Source organism: Macaca fascicularis, chromosome 6 (assembly GCF_037993035.2).
Source record: "Macaca fascicularis isolate 582-1 chromosome 6, T2T-MFA8v1.1".
NCBI lineage: Eukaryota > Metazoa > Chordata > Mammalia > Primates > Cercopithecidae > Macaca > Macaca fascicularis.
In genome coordinates, this window is record NC_088380.1 from 175,015,251 (window position 1) to 175,037,781 (window position 22,531).

The 22,531-nt window shown below is 49.6% G+C and overlaps 1 protein-coding gene and 1 long non-coding RNA gene across 9 annotated transcripts in view; one reads left to right on the forward strand and one right to left on the reverse strand.

The window, feature by feature from the left end:
• Nucleotides 1–1,321: 1,321 nt before the first annotated feature.
• Nucleotides 1,322–21,159, reverse strand: LOC123574077 (uncharacterized). 5 transcript variants are annotated; one of them, XR_012414330.1, is made up of 5 exons: nucleotides 20,966–21,159; nucleotides 3,069–3,196; nucleotides 2,746–2,839; nucleotides 2,220–2,303; nucleotides 1,322–1,434 (listed from the first exon to the last, which is right to left on the reverse strand). It is a non-coding gene; the product is annotated as an uncharacterized lncRNA (long non-coding RNA). The 5 variants fall into 5 exon arrangements; XR_012414331.1 differs by having other exon boundaries at nucleotides 20,962–21,159; XR_010587705.1 differs by having other exon boundaries at nucleotides 1,322–1,499; nucleotides 20,962–21,159.
• WWC1 (WW and C2 domain containing 1) overlaps nucleotides 20,711–22,531 on the forward strand; it is a 175,808-nt gene continuing 173,987 nt past the window's right edge. For all 4 annotated transcript variants that reach the window (XM_005558470.5, XM_005558471.5, XM_005558472.5 and 1 more), the window contains exon 1: nucleotides 20,711–20,908. In XM_005558470.5, coding sequence (XP_005558527.3) covers nucleotides 20,790–20,908 — 119 coding nt within the window. In that variant the 5' untranslated portion in view covers nucleotides 20,711–20,789. The remainder of the gene's footprint in view (nucleotides 20,909–22,531) is intronic.

Consider the following 22,531-nt stretch of genomic DNA (forward strand, 5'->3'; position numbering starts at 1 on the left):
TCGTGACAGCCTCTCAGACGTTGCCAAATGTCCTCTCGAAAGGTAAAATGGACCCCAGTAGCGAGCCACTACTCTAATGCATTCCCTCCCCACCCACTTCTCCCTCGTTTCTCCCCTACTCAAGATCCCAGCATTCACAAGGAAGGAGCCTCTTCTCCCTAAGGAGACATTTCTCGATACTTCCTATATTCATCCAAGTGACACTCCCCAAGCCAAGGGTTCTAGAACTACAGGCTGAGGTCTCTACCCTGATCCTCCTCTTCTTCTCTGAGGTCTCTACCCCGATTCTTCTCCTCTTCAACTACCTCAGTTGACTGCATGAGCTGAGTGTGAAAAAGAGAATTGACTGCCCCAACCCCCCAGTCCCTCCTGCACCCCACAGACCTCCTGAGGAGCTGCCACTGCTTGGAGGAAGGCAGAGATGCTGATAATCCTAAGACAGGAGCGATGGGCTATGTGCAGTAAGGAGTGGCCCTGTGTGTGTGCTACAGTGAGGAGCGTCAGAGTGATCCACATGAGAAAATGACAAGTGAGAGGAGCCTGGGGACTTCCAAGCAACCTCCCTTGGTGCCTGGGGGAGGGATGCCAGGCCCTGAGATGACAGGGTAAAACTTTATTTCCTCCTTCCTGTCCTGTTCCTGTGCCAGCCATCGCAGAGCCCCTTGAAACAGCAACTTCATGGTAATTGATAGTGCCCAGATAATATTCTCCGGACAGGTGCCAGGGATGCAGTCACAGAGCTCAATAGCTTTTCTAGAGAGAATATGAGTTGATATCTATCAGTCCCCAACTGGTAAGTCTTCAAGGGACTGCTTGGAGGAGGTGGTATTCTTCTCAGTAGCATAAATCTGCCAGGGACAGGAAGTGTGTGTGTGTGTGTGTGTAACACATTACAAATATCAAGGATAATGTATAGCACAGGCTTCAAGGAGATGCACGCAGGTGTAAAGGCACCAGGTGCGAGGATGCATGCAGGTGCAAAGACACGAGGTATAACTGAAGGTGTAACACAGAGTGTGAGGACTAGAGACACTGGGGGCAGGTTGGCGGCGGGGCGGGGACGGTGGGTGATGCATCATGTGTAATTAGTAGAAATGTTGGAACAATGGAACATGCAGAGCAAAGATGTGTGTGCAGGAGCTGCAGCAAATACCGCAGCAAGTACTGAGTGGAGGTTTCTTACTCACTCTCATATTCACACCTGTGTTTCTCTGTACCAGGGAGAGACGGGAGGATCGGGTAGAATAATACTCAGCATGTGACATTCACTGTGTCACAGTCTATCTTCTGCTGTTACAACAAAATACCACAGACTGCATAATTTATGTAGAAAAGATGTTTATTTGGCTCGTGGTTCTAGAAGCTGGGAAGTCCAAGAGCATGGCACTGGCATCTGGTGAGGGTCATCCTCTGGTGGAAGGTATCACATGGCATCTATGCCCATCATAAGAGACAGAGAGAAAAGAGGCCAAACTTATCCTTTTCTCAGGAGCTCACTCCTGCAATAACAGCATCAGTCCACTCATGAGTGCAGAGTCCTCCTGGCTAATCACCTCTTAAATGTCCCACTTCTTAATACCATTATAATGACCATTAAGTTTCCAATACATGAACTTATGAAGGACACATTCAAGCCATAGCATTATATGTATAAGAGCACAGCTTGGCCAGGCACGGTGGCTCACGCCTGTAATCCTAGCACTTTGGGAGGCCAAGGCGGGCAGATCACCGGAGGTCGGGAGTTCGAGACCAGCCTAACATGGAAAACCCCATCTCTACTAAAAATACAAAATTAGCCGGTCATGGTAGCACATGCCTATAATCCCAGCTACTCGGGAGGCAGGAGCTACTCAAGGCAGGAGAATCACTTGAACCCAGGAGGTGGAGGTTGGGGTGAACTGAGATCGCGCCATTGCACTCCAGCCTGGACAACAAGAGTGAAACTCCGTCTCAAAAAAAAAAAAAAGAGAGAGAGAAGAGTACAACTCAAGGACCACTTTAATCACTCTCTTTTTTTGAGCTCCTAAGACAGAACACATGCCAGTCTACATTCCTGAGAGGATATATGGTGAAATGGTTTTTAGCATGAGCTTTAGAATCAATGCTTTGAGTTTAAACCCTGCTCCACCATGTACTTGCTACAAGTCTTAGACAAATCTTAAACCTCCCTATGACCCAGTTTTCTCATCAGCAACATGGGGAGAAGGAAAGCTACCTACCGCTTGTGGTGGTTATGGCAATTACAGAAGATCCAGGAGTAAACACATAAAGGGGCACATTCCCAAATGTCAGCTCTGTGCTAACTGGAGGAGAGCAGAAATGACATCCTATTGCATCATCTCAAAGAGTCCTGCAGGACAGAGAAGCTGGGCTCTTCCAAAGGCTTGCTGTATCCCAAGGACAGAATCCTTGCTGGGAAGGCACCTTTTCCCCTCTTTGCAACCCCACCTCTCTAAGCCCTTGCATTCACCTCCAGTGAACCTGACAGAGGGAAAGAGCTAGGGCAATATGAATGAGATTCACTTCCAGAGGCACATCCCATAGACAAAAAAGCATGGGGGGGGCAACAGGATGGAAACACAGTTGAAGCCATTCCATACCCAGATAGATGCAGGCCCTGAGAACCTAGGGAGGCAGGCAAGCCCATCCCTGCCAGGGACTCCACGAGCCCTACCGGCTGCTTCCAGTCCTCACCCCAGGATCCCTCTCCTGGGGTTCAAACCCTGGCTGGGCACGGTGACTCACCTGTAATCCCAGAACTTTCAGAAGCCAAGGCGGGCGTATCACAAGGTCCGGAGATCGAGACCATCCTGGCTAACACGGTGAAATCCAGTCTCTACTAAAAATACAAAAAAAAAAAAAAAAGCCAGGAGCGGGGTGGACACCTGTAGTCCCAGCTACTCAGGAGGCTGAGGCCGGAGAATGGCGTGAACCCGGGAGGTAGAGTTTGCAGTAAGCCGAGATTGCACCACTGCACTCTAGCCTGGGCAACAGAGCGAGACGCCGTCTCAAAAAAAAAAAAAAAAAAAAAAAAACCCACCTGCACTCAGGGGTGTGCTGGAACTCACCCATAAGACTGATATTTGTGTCTCTTCCCAGCCCCATGTTCAGTGACATCACACTAGTAGCTTGAAATCAGCCAAGGTGGAAGCATTTACACCAGGAAAATTGGCAAATTTCTATGAGACTGGCAGAGCTGGGGGTAGATACAAAAGAGAATAAAAACATCAAAGAGCCGTTGGGAGAAGAGAAGAGAAAGGATGGCCATGGGTTAAAGTGTTCTCTGTTGACCTCAGAAATATGGGGACTTTGACACCCAAGGCTCAAGAACTCAGGCCTGGATGGGTGCGGGGGCTCACGCCTGTAATCCTAGCACTTTGGGAGGCCTAGGCGGTTGGATCACTTGAGGTCAGCAGTTCGAAACCAGCCTGGCCAACATGGGGAAACACCGTCTCTACTAAAAAAGAAAAAAATACAAAAATTAGCTGGGCATGGTTGCAGGTGCCTGTAATCCCAGCTACTTGGGAGGCTGAGGCAGGAGAATCGCTTGAACCTGGGAGGCAGAGGTTGCCGTGAGCCGACATCATGCCACTGCACTCCAGCCTAAGCAACAGAGCAAGACTTCGTCTCCAAAAAAAAAAAAAAAAAAGGACTCAGGCCTGGCACCATGAAAAACACAATCAGACAAAAAGCCAAAATACCCTCAAAAACTGTGGGAGAAGCGGCGAGAGAACGTTTTCTGCGTTCTTCCACTCTGCCGGGGTGTCGGGCCAGGTCACAGCAGCCTGTCTGGGACACAGTGGGGACGCAGATACCCTTCTTCACACCTGGGGTGCTCAGCTCCCCACTACCCAGTAGTGCTGAGTGCTGACACCACGCACCACCCTCCGCAAGGGAACTGCCTGGGGCACAGTCACACCCCTTCCCAGAGAAAGCCCACATCCAATGCCTGGTCCACAGCAGCAGAGCGTAGAGGCCAGGATTTGACTGTGACAAGGAGCTGACTCCAAAGGCTGAGACTGATTCTTCAGCATCACCTCTTCCACTAAAGGTCAGTCTTCCACCAAAGCAGTCAGGCAAAGGCCTGGCTGCTTGTGGCATCTCTGAAGAGTTGTCCCAGCTCCAGAGCTCACCATGGGATTGGCTGAGGCCACTATCACTACATCATCACAGCTCAATGTCTCCCTCTGCCCATCCCTGCACCCCTCACTCTTTCCCTCCCAAGCATTGTTCCCGCTGTCTCTAAAAAACCTCCCGCATGCAACTCTCCAGCTCGAAGTCTGTCTCCTGGGAAACCCAAGACACAGACACCCTCTACCCCACTCCTGTAAGAAGGGAAAATGATGTTGACTGGAGACTGTGCTGCAGAGACCCCCTGCCCAGGAGACCTAACGCCCTCCCCACTCCCACACCATGTCATTCTCTGTAATGGCAGAGGGGTGGGGGTGCGAGTTGTAATATGCTGGGTACCTGCAGACAGCTGATGCAAGGTGCTTCCTCAGAACAGGTGCAACACAGTGTGTTTTGCTGGGGAAAAGGGATGTCAAGCAATCTATGACGGGGGTGCAGGGAGTCTGGGGAGAAACAGAATGAAGTGTGTGTGTGTGTGTGTGTGTGTGTGTGTGTGTGTGTGTGTGTGAGAGAGAGAGAGAGAGCTGGTGTTTGTGTTCCAGGCTATAGCAAGGGGAGGGAGACAAAAGAATAAAACCTGCTTGTTGGCTGAGTGCAACATCCCTGTAATCCCAGCACTTTGGGAGGCCGAGGCAGGCAGATCACCTGAGGTCAGGAGTTTGAGACCAGCCTGCCAACATGGTGAAACCCTGCCTCTACTAAAAATACAAAAATTAGCCGGGCATGGTGGCACGTGCCTGTAATCCCAGCTACTCGGGAGGCTGAGGCAGAAGAATCTCTTGAACCTGGGAGGTGGAGGTTGCAGTGAGATTGCACCATTGCACTCCAGCCTGGGCAACAGAGCAAGACTCTGTTAAAACAAAAAACAAAAAAAACCCTGCTTGTTGGATGTAGCAACACACAGGACCTCTGCAGCAAGAGTCACCTGTGCTGTTGTCTATGCAGAGATGTGAGCATGCAGATACACACATCCTTTCTACCTCCAGGCACTAAACACATGCTGTCCCAAACATGCACCCACCTTCTAGGTCCTGGTTCTTGGGTGAGGAGGGGAAGAACTGAGCCCGACTGACCTTTAATGGAAGAAGTGATGCTGAAGAATCAGTCTCAGCCCTTGCAGTCAGCTCCTTCTCACAGTCAAATCTTCTGCACACTCAAATCCTTTACACAGTCAAAGCCTCTACGCGCTGCTGCTCACCTTTCCATAACCCGTCAGAGTTCACAACGTGCATTTGTTCATTCCTCAAATACTGACTGGGAGTCTGAGATGTACGCTCATTGTACCAGGTGCCAGACTCGCATGCAGCCCGTCTCCTGACTTCAAGCTCATGCTGGCTCCACCTGACCTCATCATGTGTTCTAAAGGGACAAGCCAGGGATCCTGGATGCAAGAACTGGTTGGCCTCAGCCTCAGCAAATGAATTCATCCCATTTGCCATCTTTCTGGCTCAGAAACTCCATTTATGATCTGCGCCCCAGCTCAGTCTCCTCCAGAGGAGGCTGCACAGATGGTGAGCTTCCCCACCACCTGGAAGAAGGGAGTTCCTGGCCACCCTGCCAGTGGGAGGACTTTGCTGAACAAACTCCAGGCAGTGGACCGTGTCCACACTGCGTGCTTCTAAGTGGAGGCCAATTTGCTTCTTACCTCCTCCAGCCATTCCCCTGCCCAATCTGGACGCTCACTGAGAGCACACAGGCGAACCTTGCCCCACCTTGGGGGCAACCGTGTTACTTGTCAACTTGCTGACTGGAAATTAGTTTCTCTTCTGAGGTGCTGGAGCGGAGCATGGGCATTGACTTTTACTGACTGAGAGTATGTGCTCAGTCAGAATAAGGGAAGTACTCCTGATTACCTTTTAAATTAATCCAGAATTTCACTAAACACTCAGAGGCGAGACCTGCGTATGCCACTGGAGTCTTCCATCTTCCCAGGGCTGTGGCACGGTTCTGTGACATCTGCCACTCAGCAGCCTGGATTTTTTTTTTTTAGACAGAGTCTCACTCTGTCACCCAGGCTGGAGAGCAGTGGCACAATCTCGGCTCACTGCAACCTCCGCCTCCTGGGCTCAATCAAGCCATCCTCTTACTTGAGTTGCCCATCACCACGCCCAGCTAAATTTTTTGTTTTTTGAGATGGAGTCTCGCTCTGTCACTGAGGCTGGAGTACAGTGGCATGATCTTGGCTCACTGCAACTGCCACCTCCTGGATTCAAGTGATTTTCCTGCCTCAGCCTCCTGAGTAGCTGGGATTTCAGGTGCCCGTCACCATGCCTGGCTAATTTTTGTATTTTTCATAGAGACGGAGTTTCACCACGTTGGCCAGGCTGGTCTCGAACTCCTGACCTCAAGTGATCTGCCCACCTCGGCCTCCCAAAGTGCTGAGATTACAGGTGTGAGCCACTGCGCCCTGCAATTTTTTGTATTTTTTGTAGAGACAGCCTCACTATGTTGCCCAGGCTGGTCTCAAACTCCTCAGCTCAAGTGACCCGCCCTCCTCAGCATCCCAAAGTGCTGGGATTACAGGCCTGAGCCACCACGCCTGGCCTGAAGCCTGGATTTTAGTGCCAGGCAGGCCTGGGTCTGGATCCCCCAGATTCCTTAACTTTTAAGGCTGGAATGAATACTGGATGTGGGAAGTGCCACCTTGGCACACGGTATAGTGTGAGTGCCCCATCAGTGCACAGTGGAGAGTAAGTGCTCAGTCAGCCGCCACTCATTACATTATTGCCTCATTGCTGCCCTGGAGAGAAGCCCCTGGTTACAGAAGTGATCAAACCCATTAAATGCCCACTCCATCAAGTCCCATCCTTTGGCCCATGGCTCATGTCAGAGGGCAGGCTAATCTCTAAAGTCCACCCACTGCTTTAAGGCCTGCCAAATGCAAGAGTCTCTTGGATCATGATAAAATGGAAACAGAAAACACCAAGAGACAGAGGTCAGGTAAAGGGCTCCGCTTGCCCATGAACCCCTGCCATTCCATGCAGGTGCAGGTCTTTGGCCTTCTAGGAAATTCTGGTCCTTGAGCTGGATGATGGGGTGGACAGCAGCCACCTGCAGCTGAGTTCTTGCAGGGACATCATAGGAGTTGTTTAGAAGGATAAACAGGAGAATGTGTCCATCCTGATTTTGGATCGGGACAGAAATTATGACCCATAGTGACATCAAACCTAGATTGATTTTACCTCACTTGGAATATACCAAGTTTCTCTCCTATCTTTGTTCTCCTTTATGGAGACTTTTACTGTAAAAATGTTAAGTGATATGAAATATAAGCTCTATAAATATATTTGGAACTCAAGCCATATGGCTCAACAGGAAAGAGATAGCTGTTTGCTGGGCTCTTTGGTTATAAAGCTGCTCAAAGCCCCCATATCAGAAGTTAAAAGATAGGAAGTCAATAGAGCATCCTAAGCAATTCAGTGCACATTTTTAGGCAACTTACTAATTGTTGTTGTTGTTCAGCCACCGTTCATTGAGTATATTCCATGTGAGACACTGTGGTAAGTGAGATGAGGGTTGAGTAAAATATTGAATACAGGACATTTTATATTATTATTTACCAGTTGTGTTAGTCCATTTGCACTGCTATAAAGAAATACCCGACCAGGCGTGGTGGCTCATGCCTGTAATCCCAGCACTTTGGGAGGCTGAGGCAGGCAGATCACAAGGTCAAGAGATACAGACCAACCTGGCCAACATAATGAAACCCCATCTCTACTAAAAATACAAAAATTAGCTGGGTGTGGTGGCATGTGCCTGTAGTCTCAGCTACTTGGGAGGCTGAGGCAGGAGACTCGCTTGAACCCGGGAGGTGGAGGTTGCAGTGAGCCGAGATCACACCACTCTACTCCAGGTTGGTGACAGAGCGAGATTCTGTAGGAAAAAAAACCAAAAAACAAACAAACAAAAAAACCCTGGGTAATTTATAAAGAAAAGAGGCTTACTTGGCTGACAGTTCTGCAGGCTGTACAAGCAGCATTATGCTGGCATCTGCTTGGCTTCTGGTGAGACCTCAGGAAGCTTTCAATCATGGCAGAAGGCAAATGGGGAGCTGGCATATCACATGGGGAGAGTGAGCAAGAGAGAGAGACGGGGAACAGGCGGAGGTGCCAGGCTCTTTTAAACAACCAAGGCTGGGTACAGTGGCTCACACCTATAATCCCAGCACCCTGGGAGGCCAAGGTGGGTGGATCACTTGAGGTCAGGAGTTTGAGACCAGCCTGGCCAACATGGTGAAAACCCCGCCTACTAAAATATAAAAATTAGCTGGGCATGGTGGCGCACGCCTATAATCCCAGCTACTCAGGAGGCTGAGGCAGGAGAATTGCTTGAACCCGGGAGGCGAGGGTTGTAATAAGCCAAGATTGCATTGCTGCACTCCAGCCTGGGTGACAGGGTGAGACTCCATCTCAAAAAATAAAAATAAAAATAAAATAAAATAAAAAATAACCAGACCTCACGTGAACTAACAGACTGAGAACTCACTTATTACAGGGAGGACAGCTCCAAGACATACATGAAGGATCTGTCTCCATGACCCAAATACCACCCGCTAGGCCCACCTCTAGCACTGGAGGTCACATTTCAATATGAGATTTGGAGAGGATGAAATAACCTCCCATATCACCAGTTGTTAACATTTTTGCCACATTACACTCTCTCCCTCCCTCCTTCTCTCTGAAATACTCAAATGGTTTCTGAACCATGTGAATTAATTTGCAGACATCATGACACTTTACTCCTAAATGCTTCAGTGTATCTCTCCTAAGAAGAAGGTTTATTCTCCTAATAGAACTACCATACCACTATCAATCCCGAGATAGGTAACGCTGACATAATAATATTATCTAAAATGCATTACATTGTCACATTTCCCCAGTTTTCCCAAGAATATACTTTGTAGCTCTTTGTTTTTTTTTTTTTTTTTTTTTTTTTTTTTTTTTTTTTGAGACGGAGTCTCGCTCTGTCGCCCAGCCCAGGCTGGAGTGCAGTGGCGCAATCTCGGCTCACTGCAAGCTCCACCTCCCGGGTTCACGCCATTCTCCTGCCTCAGCCTCCCGAGTAGCTAGGACTACAGGCGCCCACAACCGCGCCCGGCTAATTTTTTTGTATTTTTAGTAGAGACGGGGTTTCACCGTGGTCTCGATCTCCTGACCTTGTGATCCGCCCGCCTCGGCCTCCCAAAGTGCTGGGATTACAGGCGTGAGCCACCGCGCCCGGCAGCTCTTTGTTTTTTAAAAGTAACCCAGTATCCACTCGTGGATCCCACATTGCATTTGGCATCTTCCTAATGTTTTTTTCTGGCTTTTTCTTTGAGACAGAGTCTTGCTCTGTTACCCAGGCTGGAGAGTAGTGGCACAATCTCAGCTCACTGAACCTCTGCCTCCCAGGTTCAAGTGACTCTCCTGCCTCAGCCTCCCAAGTAGCTGGGATTACAGGCACCTGCCACCATGCCTGGCTAATTTTTGTGTTTTTAGTAGAGAAGGAGTTTCACCATATTGGCTAGGCTGGTCTCTAACTCCTGACCTCAAGAGATCTGCCCATCTTGGCCTCCCAACGTGCTGGGGTTACAGGTGTGAGCCACCACGCCCAGCCTCTGGGCCAGTGGAGGTGGGCAGATCTCTTGAGGCCAGGAGTTTGAGACCAGGCTGGACAACATGGTGAAAACCCACCTCTACTAAAAATACAAAAATTAGCCAGGCTTGGTGGTACATGCCTGTACTCCCAGCTACTCTGGAGGCTGAGGCACAAGAATCGCTTGAACCCGGGAGACAGGTTGCAGTGAACTGAGATCATGCCACTGCGCTCCAGCCTGAGCAACAGAGTCCTAAAAAAAAAAAAAAAAAAAAAATAGAGCTCTGCAAAGAAAGATCTAGAGCTCTTAGCAACTTTTGAGAAAGAACCTTTGGCCTCAAACCAAAAAGCAAAAATCTTTCCACAAAAGACCCTTGGATGCCGCATAGCACTCACCCTCACTACAGATGGGCAACTTATTTCTTAGAGGGGCATATGGGCTTCCAATTATTCCAATAGATTAATGCCATCTGCTCCCTACATGAAGGAAAACTGGTTAAGAGCTGGTGTCAAGGGAGTCTTAGGCCCTGATCAGCACTTTGGGAGACCCATGTCTTCTGAAGGCCAGTCTGTGCTGGCGCTGGAGATGTAGAAGAAAGGAGGGAGGAAAAAAAAAGAAAAGCTGCCCTCACAGGGTTTACAGTATAGCTGGGGAAAAATAGACAGAGAGAGAGAAACAGGGAACTAAAATAAGATTAGACTGCTGAAGGATAACGTAGCTGCAGGGGCATGCAACTTAACTTTGGGAGTGAGGGCAGAAGTCATACCTACGCTGAAGCCTGAAGGAAAATTCACCAGCTAAACACAGAGGAGGAGTATTCTCAGCAGGAGAAACAGCCCATGTGCAGGTCCAGAAGTGAGGAGAACTGAGTGTGCAAATCACATGCACGAGCTCCGCTGTGTAGCAGGAGTGGGGGAGCCATGAAAGCTGAGACTGGAGGGCTGGGCCAGGGCTAGGGCTGCCCACACTGGGCCTTACAACACATGGGGAGACGCTTAGACTTCCTCCTGAGACCAGCGAAGAGCCACTGAGGTTTCACAACAACCATCCCAGCTCCATGTGGAATGATGGAGCACGTGCACAGAGGAAGTCCAGCAGGAGGCTTCATAAGGTGCAGGCAATGGCCTGGATCTAAGCTAGAAGCTAGGAGATGGAGAGGCGGGAATACACATAACATGTATTTTGGAGATAGGAGCCGAGGCTCTCTCTACCTATGTCTAGTTAGAATAGACATAGTGAATAAAGGAAGAAATCCAGGATTTCTTTCTTTAATTAAAGACACCTAGGTCTCTTTAATTAAAATGATGCTTTAGAAGAAGTGTGGTCAAACTACAACCTCAGGGCCAGTGTTCTGTTTTTATAGATAAAGTTTTATGGGCACACAACCACAACCACATCCATTTGTTTATATATTGTCTATGCCTGCTTTCACCCTACAGCAGCAGAGCTGAGAAGTTTTGACAGAGACCATAAACTGCAAAAGCTGAAAATATTTCTTTTCTTTTTCTTTATTTTATTGTATTTTTTTTTTTGAGACAGATTTTTGCTCTTGTTGCCCAGGCTGGAGTGCAATGGTGTGACCTTGGCTCACCACAACCTCCGCCTCCCGGGTTCAAATGATTCTCCTGCTTCAGCCTCCCGAGTAGCTGCGATTACAGACATGTGCTACCAGGTCCGGCTAATTTTGTATTTTCAGTACAGATGCAGTTTCTCCATGTTGATCAGGTTGGTCTTGAACTCCTGACCTCAGGTGATCCACCTGTCTCGGCCTCCCAAAGTGCTGGAATTACAAGTGTGACCCACCATGCCTGGCCTGAAAATATTTCTTATCTGATTCTTTACAGAAGTTTGTGAACACCCTTCTTAGAACATTGTATTCCAGAGATGCCTCAGGGAGAAAAAGAATATTTAAGCAAATAAGTTTGGGCCATTCTGTATTTTATGTTGTTTTCTTGGCTACTCACCATGGATGGAGGTACCCTGAGAGTGCTGAGAAGTCCCATAGGAAAGAAATCTGTTTACTTTATTAAAACCAGTATTTCCCCAATGTAATTGCTCTCAGACTATGTTTATGTTTAACTCTGAGGAATGCACCTGTGGATGCCTGCTTTAGAAAGATGAGGAGGTAGGCCGGGCGCGGTGGCTCACACTTGTAATCCCAGCACTCTGGGAGGCCGAGGCAGGCAGATCACCTGAGGTCAGGAGTTTGAGAACATCCTGGTCAACATGGTGAAACCCTATCTCTATTAAAAATACAAAAATTAGCTGGGCATAGTGACAGACGCCTGTAATTCCAGCTACTTGGGAGGTTGAGAATTGCTTGAACTCGGGAGGTGGAGGTTGCAGTGAGCCGAGATCATGCCATTGCACTCCAGCCTGAGCAACAGAGTGAGACTCTGTCTCAAAAAAAAAAAAAGAGAAAGAAAGAAAGATGAGGAGGTGGTTGGGCCCAGTGGCTCACGTCTGTAATCCCAGCACTTTGGGAGGCCGAGAAGGGTGGATCATGAGGTCAGGAGATGGAGACAATCCCGGCTATCATGGTGAAACCCTATCTCTACTAAAAATACAAAAAATTAGCCGGGCCTGGTGGCATGCGCCTGTAGTCCCAGCCACTCGGGAGGCTGAGGAGTAGAATTGCTTGAACTCAGGAGGCAGAGGTTGCAGTGAGCCAGGATGGTGCCATTGCACTCCAGCCTGGGTGAAAGAGTGAGATGCTGTCTCAAAAAAAGAAAAGAAAAGAAAAGAAATAAAGAAAGAGGATGTAGAAGAGCTACACTAGAGGGGTGAAGATTGCTGAGCATACAATTTATGAGATGAGTGAAGACATTAAAACGGCCAAGAATCAGACAAAAGAATCAGACCTGAGCTAGGGCTTAGGTCAAAAAGAAGGAAGCGACGTAAGGGAGTCTGTGAAGGCAGAATGCTGACAATTCCTACCTAGATATCTGTAGGGAATATGAAATAGGGAGGTAGAGAGTGGAGGGGGAAAGTGGGGTGAAGAAGCCGGCTTGAGGAAAAGAGGTGAACTCTAGCTTGGATACAAGCTGGAGTTGGCTTGTTGGCTCAGAGTAAGCAATGACCTTCTGCTTCCAGGAAAATGGAGAAGGCACATTTTCCCCTATTCCTCCAAGTGGTTCAACTAAAAACCTTGGATGTTATATATAAAACAAATATGAGAAGACTCAGAACAGTGCAAAGAAGAAGGCAGATGGCTAGGGAACTCACAATCCGAGGAATGACATGGTGGTGAGTTCCCTGGTTTTTCTTTTTGCTTCACATATCCCAGGCTGAGTGCTTGAGAAGCAGACAACCTAAGAAGGCCAATGTCCAGATTCCAATTCAAAATCACTCATCATACCAAGAACCAGAGATCTCTCAAACCAAATTAAAATAGCAATAAATGCCAACACTGAGATGACAGAGGTGTTAGAATTGTCTGACAAAGATTGCAAAGCGGCCATAATAAAATGCTTTAATGAACAATTATGAATACACTTGAAACAAATGAAAAATCAGAAAACCTCAGCAAAGAAACAGAAAATCTCAGCAAAGAAATACATGACATAAAGGAGAACCAAATCAACACGTTAGAACTGAAAAATACAACAAATGAAATAAACAGCTCCATGGATGGGCTCAAGAGCAGAATAGAGGGGACAGAGGGAAGAGAATCCACGAACTGGAAGACAGAACAATCAAAATTACCCAATCTAAATGATGGAGAGGAAACAGACTGAAAACAAATAAACAGAGCCCCAGGATCCCATGGGACTATAACAAAGACGAGAGTCCCAGAAGAGAGGACAAAACGATGCGATTGTAAAAGGATTCAAGGAAATAATGGACAAACACAACCCAGCTTTGACAGGAAACATGAAACTACAGATTAAAGAAGCTGAGCCCCCCCTCCCCGCACCAAACTATGAGATAAACCCAAAGAAATCCATGCCAAGACACATATTTAAATATATGAAAACTAAAGACAAAGTAGCAAAATATCCAACCTTCACTAGGCTTTATTGGACCTTTGAGGCAACTGCAGCTGAGTAACTAGGGCTGTGGAGTGGCGACTCCGTTCACCTGGATTAGGATGGAGATGGCGGTACAGGAAGGCATGGGTTTGAGGTCAGAGAATCTTGTGGCATTTTAGGGTTACCACCTTCTAGCTTGGGTGTCCCCATCAAGAGCAGCCTCCCGTGGTTTTCAGTGGAATGGGAACAGCACCCTGGGTGTGAACATACTGTCTTCAGGGCTTTTGCTCCTGCTGTTCTCTTACCCTGCAATGCATGATCTTTGGTTCTTCACATTGCGGGCTGCTTAAGGTTTCTGCTTAAATGTTACCTCCTGAGAATGGCCTTCTCCTCTGGCCCAGTCTAAAGAAGATTCTCAGCCAATCCACACCCTACCAAATTCTTCACAGCACGCTCCTTCCTTCATATTATTAACAACAACTTACAATTACTTTTTCATGTGTTGACTTGTTTATTATATGTTACTTTACTAAACTGTAAGCTCCACGGGACCAGAAATCACCCTCGTGTCTCAATACTTGTCTGGCAGACAATAGGCAGACAAAAAAAGGTTCTTGTGGAATAAATGAATAACAGAGCTGAGCAGGGAAGAGGACCTATATTTAACAGAGCTTCTGCATTTCAGAAGCTGAGCTAAGCACTTCACTTGTATCATCTCATATAGTTGTCACAAGTCAATAGTGAGGCAGCATCGTTGCTCTCATTTTTCTTAAGATGTTGGTGCTATCATGTTACAGGTGAGGAAACTGAGGCTCAGAGAGATGCAGTCTCATGCCAACAGTCACACACTGACCAAGATGCAGAGCCAAGTTTCAGATCTGGATTGTTTTTTCCACCCATGTATTTTCTACTACTCCGCCCAGCCACCCTGTTGAGGCAGGTTGTTGTGTAAACCCAACCCTATACCCTTCTTGCCAGGTGATTTGTAAAATTCACTCCATTTGCTTATCTTTGCAGTGGTGAAGTTCTGAGAATGAGGTGTGAGACTACGTACAGTGGACAGGTAAAGTGTATTTCATTCCATGCATCTCCAAGCAGTTGGGCTAGAGTTTAATTTAAGCGCCTGGGTACCATGGCGATGCAAGCTCTATAAATACCAAGAGAGAGGCTTCTTTCAGCCAGTCTGCTGGTGACTGCGCTTGTACCCCCATCCCCGTTTCCCACCAGGGCTCCACTGCTGCTGTTGAGTAGAGGAACAGAGGAAAGCACTGCTTTGCAAGAACTCCCGCCCTCTGCTCATGGACTTGCTCTCTCCTCTCCACACCCCCACCCTTGAAACTGAGATTTCATCACTACCTCCTCCTTTGGTGCATAATTCATTTCCTCTTCAATGAAAGACACAACAGCTCCCAGTACCCACAGAATCCCTTGATAAGAGAGTCGGAAATAGGATGCACTCAACCTCTCCTGCCAGCTTCAGCCTCTCACAGAGGAGAAATCAGCTCAGTTAAGAGTTCGAGACCAGCCTGGCCAACATGGTGAAACCTCGACTCTACTAAAAATACAAAAATTAGCTGGGCGTGGTGGCGGGCGCCTGTAATCCCAGCTATTCGGGAGGCTGAGGCAGGAGAATTGCTTGAATCCGGGAGGTAGAGGTTGCAGTGAGCCGAGATCGCACCACTGCACTCTAGCCTGAGTGAGAGAGTGATACTGTCTCAAAAAACAAACAAACAAATAAACAGCAACAACAACAAAAAACAAAGAAAAAAAAAAGAACCAGCAAGGAAACAAGTGGGAAAGAAAGGCAACAAAGGGAGAAAAGTACCCCTCTTTCCACAGAGACAGCTGAGCCTGTGAAATCCCCTGACACCAATCCCCTTGGGGGTCTTGTGGACAGCACTGGGCAGGCGATGGAGGATCAGGGCACTATCTCTTCCTCTTAGAATTGAGAACCCCCACTTCAACTCTGTCCTCTCATTGTCAGCTCAGCTATGACCAGTTTTAGTGTGCCCTCATCAACCTCCATGGCCTCCTCCATCCGCTCCAAATAGACACATAACCCAAACATAAGTAGGAGTGTAAGGAGAGTCTCCTGGCCACCCCACCTCCTTTCCCAACCCGACCGTGGCCCTGAAGTCTCTCCTTCATAGGCATTCTAAAGCCCACACTGGGAGTCAGAAGCAAAAACCCACTAGAAGCAGCTAAGTTGATATCTGCGTGACTATAGAAAAGTCACTCTGCCTCTCTGAATCTCAGTTTGCTCATCTATGAAATGGAACCAGCAGGAACCAGGGCAGGAAATCATTATTCATACAAACTCCATTTCTCTGTCTGTAAAATGAGTAGGCTGTGCAAGACTTGTTTCAGTTCATTTCGGAGCACTGAATTAAGCATGGAGGACCTAGAGGTAAATAAAAAACCATCTCTTCTGCCTCGGCTCTCATGTTACCAAGGTTTCTTCCACCCCCATCTTCTCTGGCTTAAGATGTGTTTTCCCATCATTGGAAAAAACAGTCCACAGCACATTTATGAACCTCAAATAATGCATGACTCAAGAAAGGGTACATTATTGGCTCCATCATAGAACATAACTGTGCATTCCCCAGGATGTGTGGGAGGGACGGCATGAGGTAGGGAGATACAGTTATGGAGCAGGAGGCAAAATCTCAGCAGAGGTTCTCAAAGCCTCCATTTCCCCTGAAGAATACAGATGCTAACAGGAAACTCGACTGCTGACATATTTGTTCCTTCTTTTTTACATTTAATTTCTCGTCTTTACCATCTTCATGGAATATGTGACTCTAGCTCTCTGAAACACTCTAAAACACGTGTGGAAAATGGCCTTTCTTCCTGGCAGTTGCAGTGGAGAAAAGGGTTTAAGTGGGCATCGTTTTTAAAAACAAGACAGCCTGTCCCAGGCTCAGGTGATTCCTTTGGGTCACCGGGATGTGGCCTTTGTCATTAGAAAGGCTTGGCCTGTGGTCACCTCTGCACTGCCCAAGCCTGTCTCCTTCAACTCCACACACAGGCAGTCAGACACAGCCCCAGGAGGATGGCCAGGAGAGACCTGGGCTTCTCGTCTTCAGTTCGGATTCCTACAGTTCAGTCACCTGTAGAATAACATCCAATTCAGCCTATCACGTGGCTGAGCCGGTTTTACCTTTAATCTCTTCCACGTTTGCCCTCAGCCTCGCAGAATGTCCAGGATGATTCACGCGCCATCACATGGGGCAGGCAGTCATCTGTTTTATTACCTCACCCTGCTTGCAGCTTCTTCGAGATAACCTGGGATTCTTTCGCTGGGGGTGGATGGAAGGTAAAAAGAGCGAAAGACCAAGCTCTTAATTCAGGAGTCAATTCCTGCTCTGGTCTCTCTTTCCTGCTTCCCAGGCCAGGTCAAAAGGTCCAAAGCAGCAAGCCATTTGGAAAATGCCAGGGTTTGGGCGGCCGGACTAAAACGAAAGCAGGACTTGGCAGTCTAAAAGGTGTTTTCTCTTCACAATCAATGCCAACCAATAAAAAGGCTTGGTTGAAAAATAAAGCCAAAAAAAAAAAAAAAAAAAAAAAAACAATTAGGAGGACTGTTGCAAGCAACCAGGCATAATTTTCAGGAGGGGAAAGGACGTGGATTTGTGTTTTGAACAGAAAATACTTCAATTGGTCCACATTTCATAAAGGTGTGTCTGCTGCCAGGCACAGTGCTCCGAATGCACCGCACTGCAGCCCGAGATGAAGGCGTGCTGCTGAGTGCCAAGCCCTCATTTCTCCTCCTGCTTTGCCCTAACCACAAGCCCAAAGGAGTCCATATTGTTATGTGATTTTTTTTTTCAAATCAAAGACTGAGACTTCAGTGAAGCAAGCTGCCCAAGGTCACACAGCTAGAAAACCGGGCGGGCTTGGGACCCAAACAGCCTGATTCTACAGCTCTTGCTTCTCAGCCAAAAAACTATGAAGCAAACATCAACAGAGAGGAACATTTGTCAGTATCAGTCATGTTCCACATCCCAACCACGGGGAGGTTCTGGGGCTACAGAGTGATTTAAAAGAGAAAGAAAGTCTCCAATCTGAGTGACAGAGCGAGACTCCGTCTCAAAAATAGAAAGAAAGAAAGTCAGCCAGGCACGGTGGCTCATGTCTGTAAGCCCAGCACTTTGGGAGGCTGAGGTGGGCGGATCACCTGAGGTCAGGAGTTTGAGACCAGCCTGGCCAACATGGCAAAACCCCAGCTCTACTAAAAAATACAAAAATTAGCTGGGCGTGGTGGCACAGGCCTGAAATCCCAGCTACTCTGGCGGCTGAGGCAGGAAAATCGCTTGAATCTGGGAGGCAGAGGTTGTAGTGAGCTGAGATTGTGCCACTGCACTCCATCCAGCCTGGGGGACAGGGGGAGACTCCATCTCAAAAAAGAAAGTATAGGTTAATGACTGAGAACACTGCACTGGAGTCAGACCTGGTCTGTTTTATGAGCTCTGTATCCCGGGCCAACAACAAAGCATCTTGGAGCCTCATCTGTAAAATGGGTATAATAAATAGCCTTCCCTACACCAGAGGGTTGTTATGAACATTGAGATCATGTATTCAAAGAACCTAGCACCAGGTTGGCTTTGCTTTGGGGCTACTGCTCTAATCCATTGTGGGGTTTTTTTTTTTTTTTTTTTTTTGAGACGGAGTCTGGCTGGCTCTGTCGCCCAGGCTGGAGTGCAGTGGCCGGATCTCAGCTCACTGCAAGCTCCGCCTCCCGGTTTACGCCATTCTCCTGCCTCAGCCTCCCGAGTAGCTGGGACTACAGGCGCCCGCCACCTCGCCCGGCTAGTTTTTTGTATTTTTTAGTAGAGACGGGGTTTCACCGTGTTAGCCAGGATGGTCTCAATCTCCTGACCTCGTGATCCACCCGTCTCGGCCTCCCAAAGTGCTGGGATTACAGGCTTGAGCCACTGCGCCCGGCCCCATAGTGGGTTTTTATGTAGTGAAGGCTTGACCCACACAGAGGAAGTGTAGAGGGCTGTGGGAATTCCCCCAAAAAGGAATGGGGAATTCCATCTTTTGGGTGTTGAGGGCCAGTCTAAGGCTGGTGTCCCTGGACTGTGGTGCCTGGTATTTATGGAATGAAGGACGGCCAAGCACTGAGCCCCTGGGCCTGGCCTCAGGGAAGGAATTAACTATGCAGAAGGCATTTGCAGGCGAGGCTCACTCTGGTGGGTCTTTTCTGTCAAGAGGAGATGAGACCACAAACACGATTCCCTCTCTTGCTCGGCAACACCCTGGCCCATACAGCACAAGGTGCTGGCTCTTCTGGAAGACCGTGGGCCCCAGGCAAGAGAAGACACCGAACTGGGCTTCCTTCGACCAGTTCAGCTTCCTGCCATATGCCTAGGGCAAAAAAGGGTTAAATTCCCACTCAGTACACAGATGTAAGAGGAGATGGGGAAGTGACCAGCCAGCTGATCATTCACTCAATCATGCTAGCTTGCTTTTTGTATTTAATGCTACATTTTAAATTAATTAATTAATTTACTTGAGACAGAGTCTCGCTCTGTTGCCCAGGCTGGAGTGCAGATCTTGGCTCACTGCAACCTCAACCTCCCAGGTTGAAGTAATTCTCGTCCCTCAGCCTCCCGAGTAGCTGGGACTACGGGTGCCTGCCACCACGCCCAACTAATTTTTTTTTTATTATTATTTTTTAGTAGAGATAGGGCTCACTATGTTGGCCAGGCTGGTCTCAAATCCTGACCTCAGATAATCTGCCTGCCTCACCCTCCCAAAGTGTTGGGATTACAGGCGTGAGCCACCATGCCCAGCTAATTCTACATTTTTAATTTCTCAAGAAACTGATTATTTTATTCTCTTGAACATTTTTCAAGATGGAATTTTGCTTTGCTTACTTTTTTCGTTTTCATAACCCTACTTCTCCCAAATCCATAACACACCTACCTCAAGGTATCACAGGAAAGAACGCCTGTTCTGAAGCTGCTAGCCACAGCCTGTCACAAGTCCTCAATTTAGCTAACAATAACAATGGCATTACTATTACTTTTACAAAGTGTTTTCCCTGACACCCTCTGGAAGTCCGCCCAGGAAAGCGGATCCACAGCGCTCCTAATTTTAGGGGCCCTGAGGGGAGACAGCTACATTTCCAAATGGTAGGGAGGGGTGGAGGGTGGGCGAAACGTCGTAGGGAGAGTTGAATAGAAGGAGACAGATGGTGCGTGTGTTGGGGGAAGGGACCAGAGATCCTGGAAAACTTATGTTTCCCAATTCGCAAGAATGTTTCCATTTAACCACTTCTTGCCTGACTCCTGATTCTACACCACAGAAAAGCAGGGAGTTTTAAGATTTGGGGCCACCTGTGCCAAGAGCCTGGCTACTCCGGGTGGAGAGAGACAGGAGCATTTTAACTAGAGGCAGAGCGGTTTTTGGCCCAGCCCCCTAGGTCTGGGACGCAGGTGAGGGGCGGTCTCTCCTTCCCCTGGCAGGGGCAGCGTAGGGGTGGCCGGCGGCTGGGACTGTCCCACGAGGGGGCGCGTCTCGGGCCCTAAGACCCGCCCTCGTGGCGCTGCGCGCTGGGAGGGGACCCGGGAACCCAGGCGGCCGGCGCTCCACCTCCCGTTTCCGGGGCAGCGCGGTTACCTGCACCGCCCGAGCCGCACCTGGCGGAGGCAGAAGTCAGAAACCTAGCGAGCTCAGAGCGGCGTAGCGGAGAGGAGGGACGGCACCCGGCTGCAGGGAGGAGAGGGAGGCGGCAGCGGCAGCGGCGGCGTGGAGGGCGCAGCGCGCCGCGCGGCGGAGGAGGGCAGACGGCGGCGGCGGCGCTCGGCTCGCTCTGCCCGGCCGGCTGGGCGCGCACCCGGGCTCGCACCGCGCCGCTGCGGACGCACATGGCAGCGTGAGAGGCCGGCGGCGGGAGGAGCGGGCGGCGCCGGGTCGGGGACGCAGGGCCGCATGGACAGCGGCGCCACCCCGGCCGGCCCCCACTAGGGCCCCCCATCCGCGGGCGCCACCCCCCGGATCATGGTGCCTCGGCGGCCGCCCGGGCTAAGAGCGGCCGGCTGGAGCCGCTGAGCCCCCGCTGCGGTCGGGAGCTGCATGGGGGAGCGCCGGCAGCGCTCGGGAAGATGCCCCGGCCGGAGCTGCCCCTGCCGGAGGGCTGGGAGGAGGCGCGCGACTTCGACGGCAAGGTCTACTACATAGACCACACGAACCGCACCACCAGCTGGATCGACCCGCGGGACAGGTAGGACCCCGGGACCCTCCTCCGTGCCCCCACACCCCCGCCCGGCCCCCCACCTGCCTCTGCAGCCGCCGGCTGGGACTGGGCGGGGGCGGAGGAGCTCTGCGTGCCTCTTGAGCTCTTTTCAGTTCGCCACCTCCTGCTCCCGCAACCTTCTGGAGCGCTGCTCCCGCCTCAGTGGGCAACTGAGAGGAGGCGCCTGCCAGGGAGCTGGCCCAGGCTGCCCCACCGCCATCCCCAGTTGGAGGACTTAGGCCCCAGCCGACACCTGCCAGGAGTTTTGACCTTAAGCTCTAGCCCCGCCCGCCCCCTTTGGGAAGAGAGGTCGGGCGGGGGCGGGGGTTGGGGGAGCGACCTAACCGGGTGAAGCCGGGTCTTCCCGGGGACGCTTCCACCCAGCGTGGGGGTGGGCGGATGGGGATGGGGAGGTGTCCGGTTTGGAGGGGGTGGTGAGGACCCCAGGATTCCGTGGGAGACCACTGGAGAGAGGGCACTTGGCTCAGGGGAAGGCATCCTGGGGTGTGCTTTTTGACAGGTGCCTTGGAAGCTGCTGAGAACAGCACAGGGGCAGCCAGGGGGGCCGTGGAACCCGAGGGTGGGGAGGAAGTGAAGAAGCGGGGGAGGGCAGATGAGGGAGACTGGTTATCCAGGAATCTGGCAGCAACTTGGAAGCTGTTAGGATGGAGATGGAGGTGAGAGGCCCCGGAAAGCCCTGCCCCTCGCCTCTTTCTCCTCCCTTTCTTCCCTGGTCGGGGGAGGGGGCGGCGAGGCTCCTCAGCCCTGCACCAGCGGGACCTGACCTTGGTGGGTACCAGGCCGCTGTAGGTTGAGATGATGTGCAGAGGCAGGTGGAGCCTGAGATGGCTCTGTGTGGCTCTTACCTCTCCAGACTTTCTCCTGGTTGGTTGGCATTTCTTTGCTCACATGCTACACGTACAGATGCATACACCCTCTCCATGTGTGTCCTGGAGTCCCCGGACCACGGTGTTGCTGACACGGTCTGTGGGCAGTGTCTTGGGGAATGTGGACTTTAAACGTGTCTGTGACCTTGGGGGTCAGGTCCCTGTAAAGCAACCAAGGTGAATTTCTTGGACTCTTCATCTTGTGTGGTTGGGGTGGAGGTGTCCCAGAAGTGTATGTAGCAAGATGTGAGTTAAAGAAAATAAGCAGAAAGAAAATGAGAGTTGAGATTCTCGGTATCTTCTGGGAGCACTTACATTCGTTCGTTCATTCATTCATTCATTCATTCATTCAGCACTTCCTGGATGTCTCCTCTACACTCAGCACCATGCTGAATGTCTCATGAATGTAATCTGGAAGGTAAATATTTAGTGCTAGAGAACATCTCTTAGGTAAGCTACCTCAACCTCTGAGCCTCAGTTTCCCTGTTTGTCAGATGTGGGAGGCCCACCATTTCCCTGAATTTAAAAGGTTTGCTTGGAAGGGAATATTGGGATGCTTAAAAGTTGGAAGGGATGTAGATCAGAGCCCAACTCCCATTTGAAACATAAGAGAAAATTTGAAGCCCAGAGGTGTGATTTGCTCAAATATTTTTATTTTTCTGCCATTCTGCATACCAGTTCTTCACCAGCTCTGAAGTGCTAACCTTCAAACTTGTCACCCTGA